Below are 21,963 nucleotides of genomic sequence, written 5' to 3' on the forward strand. Positions count from 1 at the left end.
GAAACAAATTTAAATCTAATTTTACAAGAACAGGTATTTTAGAAATGTTGTAAAGCATCTTCGATGACTTTCGCGGAAAGTAACTGGTTTTCTGGTATTTGTATGGGAAAATGTCGTTCAGATTACTTTTATATAAGCGTCAAGTTACACATGTTATTAATAATCTATAACTTAACCGTTTACGAATATCATTATTTAGATTATACTTTATCTGTGTACTCTATCTTATTTTGTAGTCTATAAAGAATTTTTAGCTGTGGCCAACACGACCGCAGTTCAGTATATTGGCAGCACTGTATTTCCTGTCTTGTCTATGAGTACGCTGCCATTTTGAAACGGCAGTGCTTTTTGTTCGTGAGGAGCGATAGCTCGCTGTGTAGAGTAATTGTGATTTAGCCAAGTAGTTTTATTTTTTAATCGAACTCTTTCAAAATGAGCTGGCAAGATTATGTTGATAAACAGTTAATGGCATCAAGATGTGTTACAAAAGCAGCGATTGCCGGTCACGATGGCAATGTCTGGGCCAAGTCAGAAGGCTTCGAAGTAAGTTTCTCGCAATGTAGGTTTTTGTGACCAGTGATTTATAAAACATTTCTTTTTGGTGCGTTTGTGCTTCAAAGTGTCTATAAAATAGTGTCAAAAGTGGATGACGAGTAAATGGATGACGAATTTTACCCAGCAAGTTTGACAAGATGGCGACATGTGGCAGACGGCTAGCAACCAATTCGAATCAGAAACGTGAATTTTGTTCTATCACATATGTATTTAATCTTATTCATGTAGTTTCTAGTTCTTACAATTAATGTTAGGTCCTAAAATGTCGATTTGTTGGGCATTTCAATAAATATGACTCGTAAGAAGTCGCCGGCCGGTGTGTACTTGCAAACTATTATTTGACTGAACCACCTTGACGGTATGGTCCCCCAAATAATTGAGGAGTCTAAGATTATATTTTTTTATAAGTGATTCTTAATACTATAATTTATATTTAAAATCTATACTCTATAGTAAGTAATAAAAAAAGAAATACGCTCAAGACTATATTGTACGTAGGTATTTATACATATGTAACAATTTAATCATTAATTTTCAAAATTGTGAAATTGTTGAGATAGAAGTCGCCAAGTTCTACTTACCTATAATAAAATTTTACAATAATAAGGACTTGTTTGCTTCTTTTATTAATTTTGAGAAAATGTTTTTTAATATGTAACAATAAAATGCTGAATATTATATTTTCTTCATTTGACCTTCTATGCAGTGATATAAAGTGGGCATTGAACTGTGTTCAGTTGAATACAATGATTTTCAATCTGAATGACTATTAGATCCATAGATAAAAACTTTAGGAAAATAATGAAATTTAAATCTTATTAATATTATAAATCCAAAGATTTGTACAATGGATGGGTTGCATGTTTTTTTTTTTTTTTTACTCTTTAACTCAAAAGCTACTGTATGGACTTGAATGAAATTTGGTACATACATTATATTTTAAATTTAAATGGGCAGAGCTGTGGGGTACACAAAGTAAATTATAAATCCCTAATAATGTGATTTTAGTGCCTAGTGTTTTCTATTCTTTATATATATATATATATATATATATATATATATATATATATATATATATATATATATATATATATATATATACTTTTTTGCACTTGAACAAAAGATACAGCAATTAATTTAACAACTTGTTAGCAAGGGTGGGCTTATCTCTAAAAAAGGTTTCTTCCAGCCAACCCAATGCATTTAGAGTAAAAATAATAGCAGGTAATCTAGTGCAAGAAAGATACAAGTAAAAATAATACAAATAGAATAAACATACAGTTTTTTTTATCATTTATTCATTTAAACCCTAGCAGTATATTAATCTAGGTCCTATGAATAGGAAACATCCAGATATATTTTTTTTTTCTATTTTATTCCATGATTCTTTATTGAAATGTCTTTTGCTTTTAATGCTGGATATTGTTATAACTTCTTGTAAATTGGAATCTATCTTTAAATCAGAACATTATTTCCACAGGTTCTATATATTTTGCCTCTTGTGGTCAATTGAAGTTTTTATAGATAATCTATTACAGAATACAATTATATAATGCCTTTTATATTATTTCAATATTTTTATTACTGATCTATTTAGTAATATTATTAATATATTGAATGTGATGACAAATTCTAGCAGCTTTTTTTGTTTAAATTCTTTTGTGAGATCCATATAATTATTACATTATTTTTTATCCTTTAAACTATTAGTAGATTTTTAAATAAAATTGAGGTGAATTATAGACATCTTTGTGTTTTACATACTATCAAATTCAGTGTACAATCAATAGCTGAAAAGTTATATCAATATTGTAATGACATTCAGTAGGTTTTGCTTCAAAGAGTAACTAACATCTATTCATACAAATATCATCACAAATTTTTGAATTAGTAGGATTCTTATTATCAACCCATTTCAAAAAGAAGAAAGTTCTCAATTTGGTTGTATTGTTTTTTTTTTTTTTTTTTTTGCTTTTTTTACCAGGTTTACTGATGGAGTTATGGGATAACCATAACTCCATCAGTAAACCTGGTTTGGTTTTTTTAATTATATACTTACAAATTGGTTCCATAGAAATGTTATCAAAATCAGTTCAGTAGTTTAATTTTTATATCAAAGTAACTGGTTTTGCTAGAATTGAAGATCATTTTTTTTTTGTGGAAAAATTTAATTATTTAGTTATGTGCAATGTGATTACAAAGTTAATTTGATTTTTAAGTTGACTTTTAATTTTTATTTATATTACCCAAGAAATAAAGATGTTAAATACCTTGTAGGTGTAGTTAGTTACTCCTGTACAGTCCATATAAGGATTGTTGATAGGCAATCTTTATATGCTCACAAATGAATATTTTATAATAATTCTTTTTTTATTTAGGCTTTGTGTTGAGAGAATAATAAAATTTTTATAGTTTTAAACAAGACCCAAGAGATGAAGGTTTGATAAGATGAAATCCCGTCAACAAATAAATTAAAAACCGTCGATTAATTCAACATGCATGTAGTACCAGGGGTACTACATGCATGTTGAATTAAAATTAAAAATATTTTCAATATAAGGTAATGAACAATTTTACTATTCACCAATGCATATGTTCTTTATTTAAATTACTTTGGTAGTGTTTGCTTGTGGAGCGACATAATTTACCTGTTCTGATTTTGGTGCAAATGAAACTTACAATAGACATTCTTCCTTAGTACATAATGGAATTGTGTCTCAGTTTATAACACATAAGATGCTTCTTATAATACATCATGTAGAAAATGGTGCAGGTTTTCTGATGACTTTCATTATGAAAATTCCCTGCAGATGACTGGGACGGATTATCAATAGACTTTGACATGTACCTTAACAAGACCAACTCAAGAGTAACTTAATTGACAAACATTAATACTAATTACTAGTGATCCAATCCAACTTCGCATAGATAGATAAAATTTTCGAAAATAATATGTATCCTTTGTTATTAATTTTATTTAAAAAAAAAAGGATGAGCACAATATATCACAGAGGTCACAGTGCCACAAGTTTTTCTGTCTGACAAGGCCCATTTCTAAATAATATTATTCACTGATATTATAGCTTTCTGTAATTGAAAGAATTTTTAAAATTTGTTAAGTATCAGCTATACAGACTTATTGCTACAAAAATATCTTATTTCCATTAGAAATATAAAAATTTCTCATGTGAACAATGACACATTATGAAAATTTTGTCTTTTGGTAATCGGATAGAAAAAAGGCTAGGTATCAAGTAACTTACGAGAATATAATCATGGGACAATTACTTTGAGGGTGTAGTGATAATGGTTGATTGTTATGAATCACAACCGACAGGTCTTCCTCAGAAATGATCATCCATATCATCCAGTGATAATTCAGTAGGTAGTTAAATTTTTAACCTTATTTTAAAAAATACTATCTTAAAATTATCTATACTTATGTTATCTTTATTTCTTAAGTACTAGTTAATACTATCTATATGCCTGAATCATGCGATAAGTTAGGATTTTAACCTACCTGTGTACCAAAGTTATTATGTAAAAGAGTAACAAACACCCATCCATCCATCATCATCCGTCCTTACAAACTATTGCATTTATATATTAATAATATATAATGATTGTGAAAAAAAATATTACACATCTAATTAAGTAATAAATCAATAATATTATATTATAAAAACTATAAATACTAAGAAAAGTAATTATGACATGTCAATAAGTCTTAAGTATTTTTAGCAAGAAAATTCAAAATGAGTTTTCTAAAACTTAATTTTTAAACAAGTTACAATTTGATCTTGATCATTTATTTCTTTAACTATGTTTTTTTTTTTTTATATATTATGTTACTAAAAATTAATAGGTATTTAGTTTTGATATAGAAAAACTTGAAAAGGAGAGAAATTATTATTTCTCCTGAATTCTTTTCAGTGTATGTTACCGTAACATTGTTCGCCCATCCTGAATCGATTATGATAATTCTTTTGCAATAGATATAAACTAAATATTAGACCAAAATACAAGTTATTTTTGCTTCATATTTAGTTCTTGTTTGTTTCCATATTAATTTCGCGATTAACATCCGTTTTTAGGATTCTATAAATTAAAAGGAAAAATGGAACCAAAATACCGTGATCACGTTGTCCGTTTGCCTAGCCAACTGTCAAGATAATTTTTTCTCGGGTACACGTGGAGGTATCAAGCAAAATTTTCAAATATGCAATCCATTGAAGCTAAGAAAAATCAAACTTCTAAGTCAACGCGATCAAAAGATACGGTCATTTATGACATATATTTTGATATTTCCAAGAGAATCAAAACCTATAGGTTATTTCCCATTGACTTATAATCATGAAATTTGGCAAGAATCGATGTCGTGCAGACAAGCAAGTTCTTCTTCTATGTAATGTTGATTCATTAAGTGTCGCCATCTTGAGAGAGAGAATGTTTAATAAATTGCATTTACGGCAATCTTATTAATCTGACACTGTTTTACTGCTGATTTGATTACGAGTTTGGCTTGTAAATATAATATTATCTATTTAATCTACCTTATTGGTGTGCATTTCGATAAATTCTTGTATGATAAATGTAGTTTTGTATTATTTTTTATATGAATAGCAATGGTTTTCGGTTCGTTATTTTTTTTGTATATTGTGTTAAGTCTTAGCTTATTATGGACCGATTTTGATAATTCCTTTTGCAATCATTAGGTTAGATACAGGGGCGGCAAATAAATTAGCTAATAGTCCACTTAATGGAAAGTGACCACCTTTACTAATGATCATAAACATTTGCAAAATTAGGAAGCTTATATAATAAAGGCCGGTAACGCACTACTAAGTGCATTGTCGTCGCCTTTTGTTGTTTACCTATGTTATTTAACAGTTATATAGTGACTGATTCTACATATCAAAAAGCCTATTTAAAATAAATGATATACTTATATACCTATTTACTAATTAGATATCGATGTTTTGTGTGTACTTGGTCATTTAAATATTTCTGATTAAAACAAATCATTTTAACACATAATAAGCATTTGTTATATTCTGTCTCTATTTTATTATTATATTAGCTTTTACCAGCGGCTTCTTTCGTGTTAATATTGATTTTGTTCAAAAATTTTGTTTTTCAGTATAGGTAGATATAAAATAGTTACATAAAAAATGTAAACAACGCAATTACAATATTAATAACAAGACTAAACACAAATAATTTATACCAAGTACAAAATGAAAAATTATTTGACACTGTAAAATAAAAAAAGTGGAATTAGATGTACGATAACAAATCTTAAAAAAAAAACTGTTGTTTAATAACAAAGAAAATATAATACAATGCAATTACAAATCTAGCAAATAAATTTCATTTCATTTCATTTCATACAATATTATTTTAACTGAACTAGGTGTTATCTTGTGGAAGTTCTATATCACTGGTTATTTGATTAGAATTATTATGTTTAATTCCGCTACCATTAATACGAGGATGGATTGAAAAGTTCGCGGTCTCAGCGAGAAAACAATATAAAATATAAACAAAAGTAATTTTATTTTTCCACGTAATCTCCACTTAATGCACTTCTTCCATCTGGTTTCCAACGCCTGTATACCAGTCATAAAAAAAGTTTCTTTAAGGCCTTCAAAAAAGTCACCCACCGCAGCTTCAATCTCCTCATTTGATGAAAATTTGTGACCTCCAAGATGTTTTGTAGGTTTGGGAATAAATGAAAGTCTGAAGGTGCCAAATCAGGGGAATAGACGGGATAGGGCAGTTATTCAAAGCCACAATCACAAATTTGAGTCCTAGATTCAACAGACGTGTGAACGCGTGCATTATCCTAATGGAACAACACTCTTGCTGAGTAATCCTGGCCTTTTCTCTTTAATTGTTTCACGCAAACGATGTAAAAGAGTGCAGTACTAAGCCTAGTTTATAGTTTCACCTTTTGCAAGGAAGTCTCCCATGATGGCACCCTTAGCATCCCAAAAAACTGACGCCATCACCTTGCCAGCTGACAAAATTGCTTTGGCTTTTTTTTGGAGTCGGTTCATCAGGTTTTTATCACTGTTTCGATTATTGTTTTGACTCTGGGGTGCAGTAGTGTACCCAGGTTTCTTATATTATCTGGCCAAAAAATCTTATGGATCAGCCTCAAACATTTCCAATCAGTCGCGAGAAATCGTGAGCCGTATTCGTTTTTGTTCAACCGAAAACAATCTGGGTACCCACCGCGCAGAAACCTTAGAAAATCCAAGTTCATTGACTATGATGTTTTGTGTTCGTTCGTACGAGATGCCAATAGTTTCTGCAATCTACCTGATGGTCAATCTCCGATCTGCCAATATCAGATCACAGATTTTCCCGATGTTTTCTTCAGTCGTAGACGTCGTAGGCCGGCCGGAGCGAGGGTCGTCTTCAATACTCTCTCGTCCACGTTTAAATTATGCAACCCACTTTTTCATAGTCGTATACGACGGAGCAGATTCCCCCAATGTTGTTGACATATCTTCGTGAATCTCTTTTGGAGTTAGTTTTTTTTAAACAGGTATTTGATGACCGCACGTTGCTTAATTTTCTCCATTCTTTAAAAACGCTGCTCTTAGGCTCACAAAATTCAGTCTAATTTAAAAACAGATAATACTATAGAATTTTACAATATGACAACCAAAGAGTAAGCAAATCGAATGAGGTCACTTACATTAAAATAGTACAAGTATTCATGTGTTAGGCCGCGAATATTTCGATCTACCCTCGTATGTGTGACTGTACGCTTACAGTATTACACGAGGCTTTGAGTAGCGATAATTTACCTGAATATGCCTCGTTTAGACGTGAAACACGTGGCACAAAACGTGCGTGAACAAAAACGTAGTCGTAGATTGATGGTTAATAAATATGGAAGGTTATGGAACGTCTGGTAGTAATAGTGGTGATCAATCTTCGAGTGTTGACAATCACACACATACTGTAGTGGTAGCATAATTAAATAAAATAATTATAATATTATTAACATAGAACTAAACACTAATACGTGGTAGGAGATTAATCGGTCAATCTATACCAAGTATAAAATTATAAAATAAATTGACAGAAACATTTCTTAAATTGCATGAAACTTGCATTGGTGTTGACGTGTCCTTTATTTCACCAAGCGCCATCTATTGCGGGTTTCGTTTTTACACTCTCACTTCTAAACTGCGGGAAGGATTTTAATAAAACTTTGTGCAATTTAAAATATATACTTTTGTAATAATATTAGTCTGTCAAAATAAAACCATACCCCTTTTTAAAAGTTGCTCAGTGCCATCTATTGAATTGTTACAACAATTGTACAATAATTGACTGTACAGTAAGTGCGGAATTGACAAATTTGTTGTAACAAGTTTGTTAATTCCGCATCCTCTATAAGTTTTTCGCAAGTAATAATAACTTTACCACCTCCAGTGGTATAAAAAATTCATTACATTGAATATGTGATAATTGAGCTTTAAATTCTACGATATGTCATTGAAGTATAGAAATACTAGGTGTAAATGTGAACCTATGTTTTAAACTGTATACTCACTGTGTATATATGGTAATATGGAATTTTTAGGGTTTTCAATGGCTGGACTATGTACATCAAGTGAGGAATCAATCATTACAATTTTTTATAAAAATTAAGTGAATAACAAAATATATTACGTCTACAGATGGCTTTTTTATTTAAAATTAATATAATTAATAAATAACATAAAGAAAAGAACACCGAGTATTGTCTCTCTTTAGAGTTAAAAGTAAAAACATAGGTGACACAAAGTGAATTTTTATCTACGGACAAAATGTCCCCTGTTTGAGCAGTTTATAAATATTAATATGATGACGATGATTGTTTTATTTACATGGGGCAATTGTACCCATTAATGTCGATCACTGGGCATATGAGAGCAGTTCCAAACAAAGATTTCCTACCGGGAGATGATAACACTAGCAAGGATGACTGTGGTCTTCTAAGAATTATTACTTTTCCTGTGGACGGTTGCAATATACATATGGTATTAGTGCTATCTAATTGATTCAAATTTTGCCACCGTGTCATTTTTTATACATATACATATCATTTATTGATAATGAATACAATTACAAGTCTATTTATTTAATTTAATTTTGTTATTTCCTTCACAAATTTATCATCATATTTTTCTGACTGAGGATGGGCCATCCTCGTCGTACGATGCGATGCAATGAAATGCGATGAGAAAGCAATTGGTGAACTAGTATAGTCCTGTCAACTGTTGAGAGTAAATCTTTTTTCGGTTGATCGTATCCATGGACAATATTGTCTCTATGTTCGCTTAGAACGGTGTGATCATATATTGTGCTAAAATAAAAAAAAAGACAGTTTCTAATTATAAAGTTGTAAAAGTGAGTTTCTTTGTTACTTTATAGTACATTAATGACTTAACCAATCGCTTTGAAATTTGGTATACACGTACGGGTATGGGATGAACAAGAATAGAGGCTACTTTTTTCTCCGATCAGTAAACATATTCCAGTCATGCGAAGGAAGTTGCGAGTAAAAGCTAGTATGTATAAAATTTATAATTTAAATATTCAATATTTATAGGTATAATTTGTAGTATTTATAATTATGTTTCTAAACTGACGAAATTGTCGACTGTAATGCACCAACCCAAGGAAATAAATAATTTGCAATAATTGCTAATTTTCTATAATTATAAAGATAATGTTATATGCAAATTAAATCACTCGAGTATGCGATACTAATTTTTTTATACTGACCTAGTATTCTGAAACTCCTGATACGGATGGATGTGTGCGCAGTGTTTACCATTTATGGAGTTCAGTTTGAATCTTGTACACGAATAAAAAAGTTCGCATGTATCGTGGGAGGAGTAGTAGGTACGTAAATATTTTGTTTGAAGCATTACGTCACACCGCCTATAATGTATAAGAAAATATAGGTGACGTATAACGAACACATAGTTTCTACACACTGTCATAATTATTATTATTAAAAGATTTGACTATAAGCATCGATTACACACGGCAATTGTAACTAAGTCGATTTTTTTTTTTTTAATAAAATGTGGGATTGTGACTATTATGAGCTTGCTAGAGGTATTTTTCGTAGGTTCATTTCTTCAATTTGCGACTCCTATAATAACTTTAGGCCTACTGTTAGTTATACCAATATTGTATGAACTATATGTGAATATGTAAAATTGAATAGGGAGTATATTCTAAAAAAAAAGAGAAAAACACGTAATAATAAAAATATTTACAAATTGATTGAATTAAGTTCACAATCGTGTGATAGAATAGTATATTGAATAAACGTAATCATTGTCGTTAAGAAAAAGTTTTATATTGTCTGCTTTTTTTTTTAGATATGTTTCATTTTAAAACTAACACTTAATACATAACTAAATATTGCAAATTAGATCTATGTTATGGAGAAAACAACCATATCAACTTGGTTGTCTATATCAAATGACTATTTTATTATGAGTAATCTATAGAGTATGAACATCCATTTATTTTTATCTATATATTTCAATTATAATTTATGAAATTTTATTTTCAACAGGATTAAGTCCTGTATCATCGTATTTTCCACTTATTACGAATCGACTCTGCAATCGCTTTTTGAATCTTGTTATGCCCACAGACAGGGCATAAATGATCATTTAGGATGCTAAATACTTTTTTCTTTAAATGATCAATGACAAGGACGGTCAAGGCTAACCTTACAGTCCTTTTTCATTTTGTTAAAATATGTACTATTTTTGCTCAGAAAGTTAATTGAACTTCAACTTGGCCACGTTTACACATTTCTATTTTTATCCCGAGCGACACCCGGCGCGCTCGGTCAACTCTCGCAACCGTCACTTGCCGTGTCTAAACAGTAATTAGAACAGTGTATAAGTAGCGTATAGGATTCAATATTTTTATTAATTAGAATTACCCTATATGATGTTTAATTTTTTTCTAGTAATTTTTGTTATTATTTTTTGTTTTAACCTTGTGTCCGTTCAGTTGTAGTGGGTACTATAGACATTCTGTGGTTCGGTGAATGACTGCTAAATTGCGATTTGCCATTCCTACATATAATTTATAGCCTAGCTTTCAAGTAAGCAAGTAATTTAGTAGGTTCACGCTTTTTTAATTTTTTTACCTACGTCGTCTATCTTTATCTAGTCTGGACTAGAACCAAAGATATTATATTAGGTATATGTTATTAAAGAACTGACCTGTATATGAAGTATCAACAAAAATTAGTAGGTAAAAAAGGGGTGATTTTCAATCGACTTCAAAAAGTAGGTTTTCAATTTGGTTGTATTTTTTTTTTGTTTGTTACCTCATAACTCTTACTGTTAAAAACGATTTAAAAATTATTATCTAAAATAATATATTTACATATTGGTCTTATAGAATTAATGAAAATAACTGTTTTTTTTTTTTTCAATTGATGTAAATTTTATTATGGGACACAATTTTAAATTATGCTTATGTTGTTTCTTTTATTTGTTGTTTAATTTATGCGAAAAAAGACCACTACGATTTAGTTTTATTAATATAAATTATATGTAATTGGAGTGTGCAGAAAATTTTCGCATGTAATCAAAAGCGCCATTAGGTCATCGACCTTAACTTTGTTTCAAGTAAAAAAAGAAATTGAGTGTTTCAGAACAGAACAGTTTTTCCTTTTAATTAAGGGATCCAATTTCAAAAGAATCTCATTTTTTTCATCTTTAATCCTGTCGTTCGTCATTTTTTAACTTGCGTATTATTTCTATATAAAAGTTAAAGTTAAAAAATGTATATTTATATAGAAATAATTAGCTTTGTAAAATGTTAAACTTCTCGATCTTTTGTATTAAAATGACTAGATGTGAGGATTAAAGCACTATCATAGTTTTTTGTCATAAGGCTCTATTACGATTCGATTTAATCAATTATCAAAGTTTTGGACATCAGTTTTAGATTTTTGCATATTTTTTTTTTCAATTTAGATTAATAATTTTTGTAGGCAATTCATTCTCAGTGGTTTGATGAATGGATCATTGGAGGCCTATGTTCAGCAGTAGACAGTTAACGGCTGATATGATGATGATGATTTATTGGTCGTCTTTTATTTCTTTATGAACCGTCGTCTTTTATTTATTCCTGATTCTGATAATAAAGACCACGACGCTATCTCAATCGTTCAAATCGTTTATTATTCTGTTTGGTGGTAATTCTGAACTCTTTCAATTATACTATTTTCGGATCGTTTTCGTATCAAATATTTAGTGATAATAGTTAACATCGCTATGTGTTACATCGTTATACATATGTGTATTAAATATATTTTAACGGTACTTGAGAAATGATATTAGTTACATGCATACATTTATAATGTAACTAATACAACTCTCGAATAGTCATCATATATGTTATGAGAAAACCGGTCCCTACTGCAATCACGTGTATCACAGATGCGTGTGCCAGTCGTCGCCCTAAACGGCCTAAGCTATTTAAATCATGCAGGATACGGATATAGTGGCAATTTTTTTGAAGATTCGTGATGACACATAAAACAAAAATGATATTATCTTTGTCATTAGCTACTTCATACATACTGCATGGATGTAGAATATAATCCATAAAATAATTTTTGTGTAACTTACAATTAATTTATTATTAGATAATTTCAAGTTTTGCACAATAATTGAGTCTATTGATTTATTCAATTAAATTTATATTGTAAATATTTCGCCAACAGATATCAAAAGATGAGGTTGGAAAGATAGTGGCCGGATTTGAGAATGAATCACTCCTAACGAGTGGCGGCGTGACGATAGCTGGCACGCGGTACATCTACCTCAGTGGCACAGAACGCATCATACGCGCAAAACTCGGCAAGGTCGGCGTACACTGCATGAAGACACAACAAGGTGAGCACGAACTGTTTAACTAGTCTAGTTAAACTATTTTCATAATTTATAGGGATCCATATCGAATGTGGCAGTTATGAAGCTCCTATTCATTTGTCTAATATGTTAAATATTAGGTTTGTATAGATTATTATGTCGTTATTTCATGTTTCTATTTGTTCATGTTTAAAGAATTCTAAACGAAAGATGAATATATAAATTTTCGTAAAAAAAGTATTCTGGACTGTATGTTTGATCATTTGTATCTCTTTTAAAGAGCTTTTAAAGTGTCAAAAAGACTATTACTATTCTCATGAACACGCTTATTTTATTCTATAAGTGCCTTTAATAATAAGCTATTGAAACATTAGAAGAAAGTTCTATATGTTAAATGAATATTCAAAAGACCGATATTCGTATAATAACATTACATATCTTTACTGTAAGTATCGCTAATAGTATAGTCGTACAATATTGATAATTTATTTTGATTGAATAATTTGGATGACGTTAATGCGTAGAAGTACTCATACATAGTATGGCAAGCACATCTCTTAACCAACAAACGACAACATTAACGACTTTTTAAAAAGAGATAAATTGATGAATCCGCTTTATTAATGAATTAGACGTTAAGATTCCTGACAGAATGTGACTAAATGTGAATTTTGTTTCAGCCGTCGTAATTTCGCTTTATGAAGAGCCCATCCAACCCCAGCAAGCCGCATCTGTAGTTGAGAAGTTAGGAGACTATTTAATTACCTGTGGTTATTAGAGGTGAGTTCCGATCTTTTCTTTTGTACTATTAATTGTATGATAGATAAATTGTTAACAGGCATACATTAATATTAGTAGCAAAGAAATTAAACGATGATGTTTTATGAAAACTAACACATTAAATATATCCTATAACCATCGATATTACTACATGTCTGGTTAAAAACGGTAATGATCGCTTCATTTACACAATAAGTTTATTTTAAATAAAATGGAATGAAATTTTCGTAAAAACAACTACAGTTTAATTTACAGTACTAGTATTAAAATTTAAAATTAGTACAAAATGAGTTGGATATATTCTACACAAACAAAACTACGCTTTATCATTTTGTTATTGGTTAGTTACAATAAATAATTTTCAATAGTATAATCAAACATTTAATATACATGTTTAGTTTTGGTTCGCGAGGCCTTATCTATTTGATGTCAATAGATTATAGCGTAAATAAATAATACGCTCAATCCGTAAATAACCTGAAAAAAATTAAACAGATTTTTATTCTAAGGGGAGTTATGATCAAATACCGGATCCATTACAAAATGCATCCGTAGTATATTTACCACATTTCTTCAGCAAATTTTTATCCATAAACTTGGCAGGATATCAATAAATTATTAATCGCCAGTAAGATTTAAAAAATTTAAATTTACTATATCTTGGTAGATATTTGGAATCAAATTTATAATCACTGAGATCTTTTAGGACTGGGATAACAAACCTATATAGTTCACATTAGTAGAATTCGTCTTTAAAAAATGTTTCTTTTGTTCGCAGATCCAAGCGCGCCGTGATCTAAGAATACTATAAGATAATATTTTTTCCACAGGGAAATAAGTAACTGCATTTTGTATATTCTATAAAGTGATAAGGAACGTTCATTTGTTTTGATAATTGATAAATTATGGCGACATCAGTGTCTGATGCGTTTAGTAACTGTGTGCAGATACAATTACTTTGCGGATTCTGGACTCTTTTTATACGCTCACCGCTTCCACAGAGTAATTGATACTGTAAATGGATTAAAATTGAATTTTAAAAATTTGCTTTTATCGACCAGTAAAGCATAATCCAGCTTTGCAAGCGGGTCCCAAAGCATGATGTATAGAGATTTTTTTTAACTTTCTTTTCAAGCATCCTGATACTGATTACTTCAAATTCATCTTGCATAATGAAAAACTATACAACGTTGTTTTGAAAAATATTTTATAAATCGTCAGTAATATCTATGTAGACGAGTTTGCCCGCGTACAGATGCCTGACAAGAAATTATAATAACCGTGTAATGAAATTACTGTAACAATATTATACAACTTTATATATATATTATATAAATATATATAATTACAAATAAGCATTTGTGTAAGGGCTTGTTATGAATGAAAGACACTGTAACCCAAGTATTACAATTTTAATTTAAAATCTCTAGTCCCACTGGAACCATCGTGTGAGTAATATTTAATGAATACAACAGTGTGAAGCAAGCGGGACGATGTGAGCTCCTGTGACCCCAGTCTGTTCGCCATACTAGCGCGGGCGCGTGGTCCTTGGCCACCAGGGCCACTCGTCCCTCATTGCAAACTTCTGCTAATATGCTTTTTTTTATTGCGTCGCATTTATAATGTTTTGTAGTGAAACAATAAACATTTGCATTCTGTTTTATATCTATTAGCTGCAGAAACTAGAAGCGCTCAATTACCCTGTATCCTCAAACAAGGCTTGCAGTAAACGAAGGGTGCATATTGTTTATATTTTGATATTACTACTATAGCTTTGTACATTGTTTCTGATAAGCGATGGGAACTGTGTCTATCTAATAATAAAATGATTTGTATTATAAATAAAGTTTTCTTTCTTTACCCTGTTATAAATAATAGGAAAGGCAAAATTGAAACAAACTTTTATTGCTAATGAACATAATTTATTTTTCTTTTGAAAAAATCTATAATAAGAGTTAAGTACACTCGAATACAAGGATTGGTATAAAATGTTAAAACTTGTAGCAATAGCCTATCAAGTGATCTTGGTTCTTTAAAATTACAACATACGAGGATCGTATTTCATGGTATCTAATTTCCTACACCATAAATAAACAAAATATTCTGATGGATTTAGTTATGAATACAAATGCACATGTGAATCTCTTACTATAGTGTGATTGCATAAACCCACCAGAAATTGGCCGAGAAGGTAAGTTTAAAAAAAATTAACTGTACTTACTACATGGTTATCTACATTTCTACACTTCTATAATATTTATACGAAAGTAAATATTTAGTTGTGATTGCAATACATAAGTACCTTATAAATAGTTATAAATAAATTATGCATCAATATAGTAACCATTGATAAGACAAAGTAATATACCACTATACAAATTTTAACTTAAAATAACACGTGACTTTACGCCAACATTACTTTTAAAACTAGGGTACGTTTACTGAAACGAACATGCAAGCATTTAAGAACAAGTAGGCATCGTAACAAATTAGGCTTTCTCATCTGACTCCAATCTTATAGAAACATTTTATAACCACGTTATAAACTATTTGTAATATAAATACATTTCTAATTTTATTACATTAAATCGATCGAACAAGACGAAATTACAGTATCAAATGGGTATTTGTATGTATAAATTTGGTGCAAATCATGGGAATCAAAGACTTAAAATTCCCATACTGTAAAACTATGTATCAAGGTATATACTGTATTCTATGCCTACTGTCTCCATCGTTAAAAATTGGCCAGTAACTTTGTTTCATAATAATGACCCAATATACGTAGACGAAAGCTCATTTCGTTACGTTTATGCTATTTTTCTTTCACGGATGTTCTAATGAATAATGGCGAGATTTTTTCCAGAGGCTTCTGAAAAACCCTTTGCGTTGCTTCTGTCCTGGATGCTCCTCGCCTGTAAATGAAGAGATATATCAATATACTGTAATTTAAAATTAAATCCTCTATAAGTAATCATGTCTTACAAATCGAGTTTCTATAACTCTGCGACAATGCTATGGGTTAGATAGGTAATTAGACATATTTACTTTGCACAGCATGCATCAATTCTGGTAAGGATTTAATTGTTTATGGCACAAAGTTTCGAAATGTAACGTTCAATGTTACATACATCTTATGTAATTAAACGAATATATAGATAAAAGAAATGTCTATTTATCGATAAATTACTGAATGTATTTTTTTAAACATGTCCAGAGATCTCTAGAGAGCTCTTATCCCAATTATTTGGAGGCGGCGTAATATGTTTTAATTCACATTACACAAGTTTTTGGTTTTATTTCTGGCCGCCTGTCTGACGTTAACCTTCCTTGGGACACTTGTTGATTGTAACTGGCATTTTCAGTATAGATGAAAGAATATAGGAAAAAATGCGGAGAATTGGGAGCGAGCAAAGGAAATATTCTGTGTATGGATTAAAAATACATATATGATAATATACAGAGCATACATATGACACTGTTATGATATTACTTATGTGTACGAAGTAGAAATTATTGTAAATAGGAACTCTTTTTATTATTAAGTACATATTCCATAATTTAATTTCTACTAGTTGACTCGGTAAACGTTTTGCTCCCTACCGACGCTTACTGGGTTAATTTTTCTTATCGGACTAAACATTACACATTTACAAAACTTCATAAAAATGGGTTGATCGGTTTCGGAGATTAACGTGAATGAACATCGTGACATAGGATTTTTATATGTTAAAATTTATCGATGTGAATATGTATTTTATTTTTGACTCATGCGTTGATGTTTTTTCCGTGTCTAATTTGTATCAAAATTAACAATGTGAGGTTACCGTTATTTTGGTGCTGCACTATACCTACTGTGCTAGACGTTAACTTTGCGTCCGTTCTCTTGCACAGTCGCTGCTCAGCCAAACCTAATTAACTGCACATTTTTTACTAACTGCTCTGGATAGTCGTGAATTAACTTAAAATTCAAGAGACCGTAAAGAAATTATGTACACATTCAATAATTTAAACTACCTAATAATGCACATGAAAGATATTTGAAATAGATATTGCTGCTATTTTTCGTATTTTCAAGGTATTTTCTTCGATGAAGTAACAGTACGTCATTAGTAGGGCATCTAAGAATAAACGGGTAAGTTGGTATTTTCCAGCACACGTCCCAAATGCCATACGCGCTACCTAAAATAGTGTCGATGCCGCTTCTCTCGATATCTGACTCCACTAGCCGATATTTTAACATTTAATGTCAATATAGATTGATAACTACCTTTTTAACAAATTAACATCCCATTGCTGAATATAGGTCTCAGTAAACAGCTTATTATTATATCGAATTTTTCTTTAGACAAATATAGTACTTACGTACACTTGTGTAGCTCATGATTGCAAATGTCTTTTTGCAAATATTGCAAATACATACTTAATAGCATAGGTATATACTTTCGTATTAGTGATCTCTACACGGTCATGATTTATTTATAGCATACGCAGCAGTGGAGGTCCACCCGGATTCAAGTTCATTGGCTAGGCTCCCCGCAACGAGACAAGATTATAGGACTCCCATCTGTGTCATGTATCATGTTATCTATCGATAAGTATGAGTATTATATTTATGAACGATTACTATATTCTCGTAGTTATAAAACTTATTAATAATTATGCTTTGGCGCTCTGCCTATTAAAAATTAGAGCGTTGAGAAATTGGCTGAGAGTAGGTTGATACCTAGGCTGCGGAACAAATTTAAGATTTAGACTTTCACCATTCATTAGCTAGGTAGGTATGTAGTTATAGCTTTGTTAGCCTAGAATTTTGTCATAATGAATATAATACAAATAGAAGGTTCAGATTATGTTTTGGGTTAAAAGTTCCTTTAGAATTTTGAGAACAAACATTTTTAGTTAAACTAATTAGCATGCTTTTTAATTTTTATAAAATTGATTCAATAAGCTATTTTTTCTTCAACGAGTTAAATTGTAATTTATGTGGAGTTTATGCGGCTTAAGTTCTTATAAAAAGCTATAAGAATGTGTTTTATTTTTATGATTACATTGTTACATGTATAATTAATTTATAATAATGTAGTAACTATGGATCTAATCAGATGCGATGTTTTTACGAACATATAATGGTTTCGCATTATCAGGCAAACAATGGGTTCCGTTTGGCAACGGAAGTGTTATCCTATTTTGTTGGTACATTCACCCACATGATATGTTTATCATAAATTAATAACACTTCAATAACGTTCAGACTAAAAATAATAATGAATAAGCGATAGCTATAATGAATCACAGTCATGCCGAAAATTTCATATTCCATTTCCTTTGTAGGTGAATCAGAATGTTTCATTTTATAACCGATCGGTAAGGGTCGGTTGTATTCACGGTAACGACAATGACAATGGGAGTTTTAAATAATCGGGTCACGAAGATCGAGTCGGGAAGTGCGAAGGGATGATGTCGGATCCGAGCCGGGACAGCGTGCGGGGAGGTACGCTCGGTCCAGGGGTCGACGACACTACGGTGAAGGGCAGCGAGGTCGGTGCGTTCGCTTTCGTCGACAGGAGGCGCGTGGCGGGGCGGCGGCGGTGGCGGTGGCGGTGGCGGTGGCGGCGACGGCAGCCCAACGTATTGATCGCAGCCTCCGCGTTATCCCGTAGCCGCACAAGCTACGTCTATGTGTATAATCAACGTTCTAAATGTTTATTGATATTAACTAAGAAATGTGGCTTTGGCTTTGGCTGTACGATACGACAGTGTAGGTTCTGTACCTATACGAGTATGTCAAAAATTGTAAAAAAATACAAGTTCGGCGTACGTTAAAACAAAAAATATATGATTATAATCCTCAATGGAGTGGTAAAGGTATTTGTCGACTATTGTTGTTACGCACGAAAAAGTAGTTTATATTTTTTTTTATAAAACGTTTGTTGTAAGTAAGGTAATTTTTTTAATAATGACTGTGAAAGGAGATTAAGTATGCTGTCTGTGAAAATAAGTGTCTGTAAAAATTTAAACACCTTTAAAATATTTCAGATATCCAAATTACGCACCTTATTTCTTTGTTTATTTGCATGTGTTAAATATCTCAAATCACTGTCATTCTTTTCTAAATATCCTAAAGAATTGACATTCTAGTGTGTTGTAGAACGGATACGCCCTGTTTTACACTAAATGTAATGTCATCTAAATAACTATTCAGAATGTTTATTAATAATAAAGTTCATGGGAAGAGAAAATCGATTTTCAAGAGAGACAATGATTGCGATTCATATAAAAACTGGTATTAATCAAAGAAAATGAAATACGTTTATTCATCGAGATTAAACGACATCAGATTAGAGCCATTCAGCTTCTATAGGAACAATTTGGTTTAGAAAATATTAGCTATTTTATACGGTGTAAGAAAAATAGCGCTTAATTTTAGGTACATTTTATTTTAATTATTACATTAATTATTTTAACAAATTAAATTGGGCTTACATAAAACTGGATTTGCATAACCTTCGTCGTATCGTAATGTAATATAAGTTGAATAGCCGGCCACAGCAACCGCGGGCGTGGCCATCAGCCGTCGTCGGCGCCGGCTCCCGTGTCCGCAACATGATACATCTGTCTAGATAGCTAGCTCATCTATGCTGGTTTGTACGGCCGGTTCGTTTCTACCTATCGAATATTCACACCCACCCCTGGATTGTCTTCTTTTTATAATAGATTGTGCAGAAGTTTGTATTACATATATGTAGAAAAGTAAGTTGTATGTAGTAAACAAACTTTTATAGCACCCCGTGTGTTAATCGCCTAAATTTCTAATGAACTGGATGGACTACATTATTTAAAATTCATGAATTCGTAAGTCTTGAAAAGTTTACATGTATGGATTTTTATGACCTGATATCTATTATAAGATATATGTTAATTTATTTTAATGCTTTATCGGCTAAACCAATCGTCATAAAAATTGGCATACAGGTCTTTTTTAATGAAAGATAATGTAATGTAGCCCCGCCTGCGCTAACGGTATTTCCAGTGAGGAATGATAGGTGACAATGAAAAGGCAGGTCAGTTAGCTCATCGTGATGAATACACCTGGAATTCAGCACGATGATTTCCAGAGGGGACCACGTGAAGGTCGAGTTGCCAGGGTATTTTGCTAGGAATAGGACTGGTACTCCGTATAACAATCCTTTCCCCCTTTGTCACACAAGTAGAAAGTATTGTGTCCACATACACACAAAATAGTTTTTATCTCGGCCAATCAAGCCCTGTTTACACGGACAAAGTCGCGGTCACAGTAAGTTCATAAAAAATATATACAATTATGAGAGTTATATATAACAGCGACGGTATTAAAAATAACCGCGCCACTGTTGCGCTGGTCGTATCTATCAGGCGTCTTGTTACTGACTGCGAATGCGAAGTTGAGATAAATCATTGCGGTATCAATGCAATTTATTCCTCATAAATCTCCTAGGTTGTTGCACACCGATAAACGAGGCCGTAGCCTTTTATCAACACAATGTATTTTATTTTAAAAAACATATGTTACTTTCTTCGTAGTACCTATTATCTATTTATTTGTAAAAGGAAAACCAAGACTTATTCACATAAAAAATATTTACAAGATAACAACAATGAAGCCACTTATATGTTTTCACCAATAGACGTAATAGACAAAATTTTACAGTGGTTGCCTCAAATTAATAAGCCAAGGAGTATAGAATTATTTATCTCAGGCACCACACACATTATGTATGTAAATAATCTGTTAGTTTTTAAGCTTATTATATTAAGCTTATCAATTAATAATAAATGTTACAAGAATTATCAACGACGTACTATAACAGTAATATTGTTAACTAGCTTTATGCCTGTCACATCGTACGTGTGGATTTCAAACGTAGAAAAACCAATGAATTTCTAGATGGTATATTAAGATAAACATTACCCCAGTTTTTAAGTCAGCCCTTCAGGAACACAACTGTAAAGACCGCATTCAACTGGTATGGCAGCGGAACAAACATACATACAGACAGACAACATTTCTGAAAAAATATTTCTTCGGCTTCTACTGCTATTATTAAAACCACTCATATCAATTTTTTTCAAATATCTCCCATATACAGAGCTCGTCTAGTTTTTTTTATTTTTTTGTAAAACGAATTATAATTTAAATTTATGTTTAGAGAATCATTAAAATAAGGATATTTTACAAATACTATATGTGTGATATGCTTGTTTAAAGCAAACCTATCTATTAAAACATATTCTGTATACATGTTTCAATAAATGTATTTATCCTTTTAAAAAGCAAGTAGTTAATAAATTAAAAAGTACATACTAATAAAGACACATAATTATTACCTAGATCTTTATTTTCAAAATTAAAAATTAGGTAGTTACTAACCTACTCACAGTTTACAGAACATAAATGTGTCTGGAAATTTAATTTATATTATAATTATTACAGTAAATGTCTAGATTTAGTCCGTATCCAATTATGTTTTAAACCAAGAGTTAATATTGAATGCACTAATTAATGAGAGAAGCGAACATAACTACAAGAATAATAACCGAGAATTTTTGTTCCTACCGATTCAAATTGTTAATTACTTAATTAGGTCTTTAAAAAGTCTTGAAATGCATATTTATATATATTAAATATAATCCGAATTAGGGGAGCAAAAATTCACGAACAAAC

At 31.0% G+C, this 21,963-nt stretch overlaps 2 protein-coding genes across 3 annotated transcripts in view; one reads left to right on the forward strand and one right to left on the reverse strand.

The window, feature by feature from the left end:
* The first annotated feature begins 299 nt into the window (after window positions 1-299).
* LOC113516633 (profilin) lies at window positions 300-15,117 on the forward strand. The gene is made up of 4 exons (XM_026901075.3): window positions 300-543; window positions 12,332-12,503; window positions 13,160-13,259; window positions 14,038-15,117. The coding sequence occupies exons 1-3, from the start codon at window positions 433-435 to the stop codon at window positions 13,255-13,257; spliced, it is 381 nt and encodes a 126-aa protein (XP_026756876.1). The 5' UTR covers window positions 300-432; the 3' UTR covers window positions 13,258-13,259; window positions 14,038-15,117.
* A 42-nt stretch (window positions 15,118-15,159) lies between these two features.
* The window catches only part of LOC113517105 (uncharacterized), a 155,633-nt gene continuing 148,829 nt past the window's right edge, over window positions 15,160-21,963 (reverse strand). For both annotated transcript variants that reach the window (XM_026901670.3, XM_026901669.3), the window contains one exon: window positions 15,160-16,174. In XM_026901670.3, the coding sequence (XP_026757471.2) occupies window positions 16,086-16,174 (89 nt within the window). In that variant the 3' untranslated portion in view covers window positions 15,160-16,085. The remainder of the gene's footprint in view (window positions 16,175-21,963) is intronic.

The sequence above is a fragment of the Galleria mellonella genome, unplaced genomic scaffold (assembly GCF_026898425.1).
Source record: "Galleria mellonella isolate WM207_F2 unplaced genomic scaffold, CSIRO_AGI_GalMel_v1 utg143, whole genome shotgun sequence".
In the NCBI taxonomy this organism is placed as follows: Eukaryota; Metazoa; Arthropoda; class Insecta; order Lepidoptera; family Pyralidae; genus Galleria; species Galleria mellonella.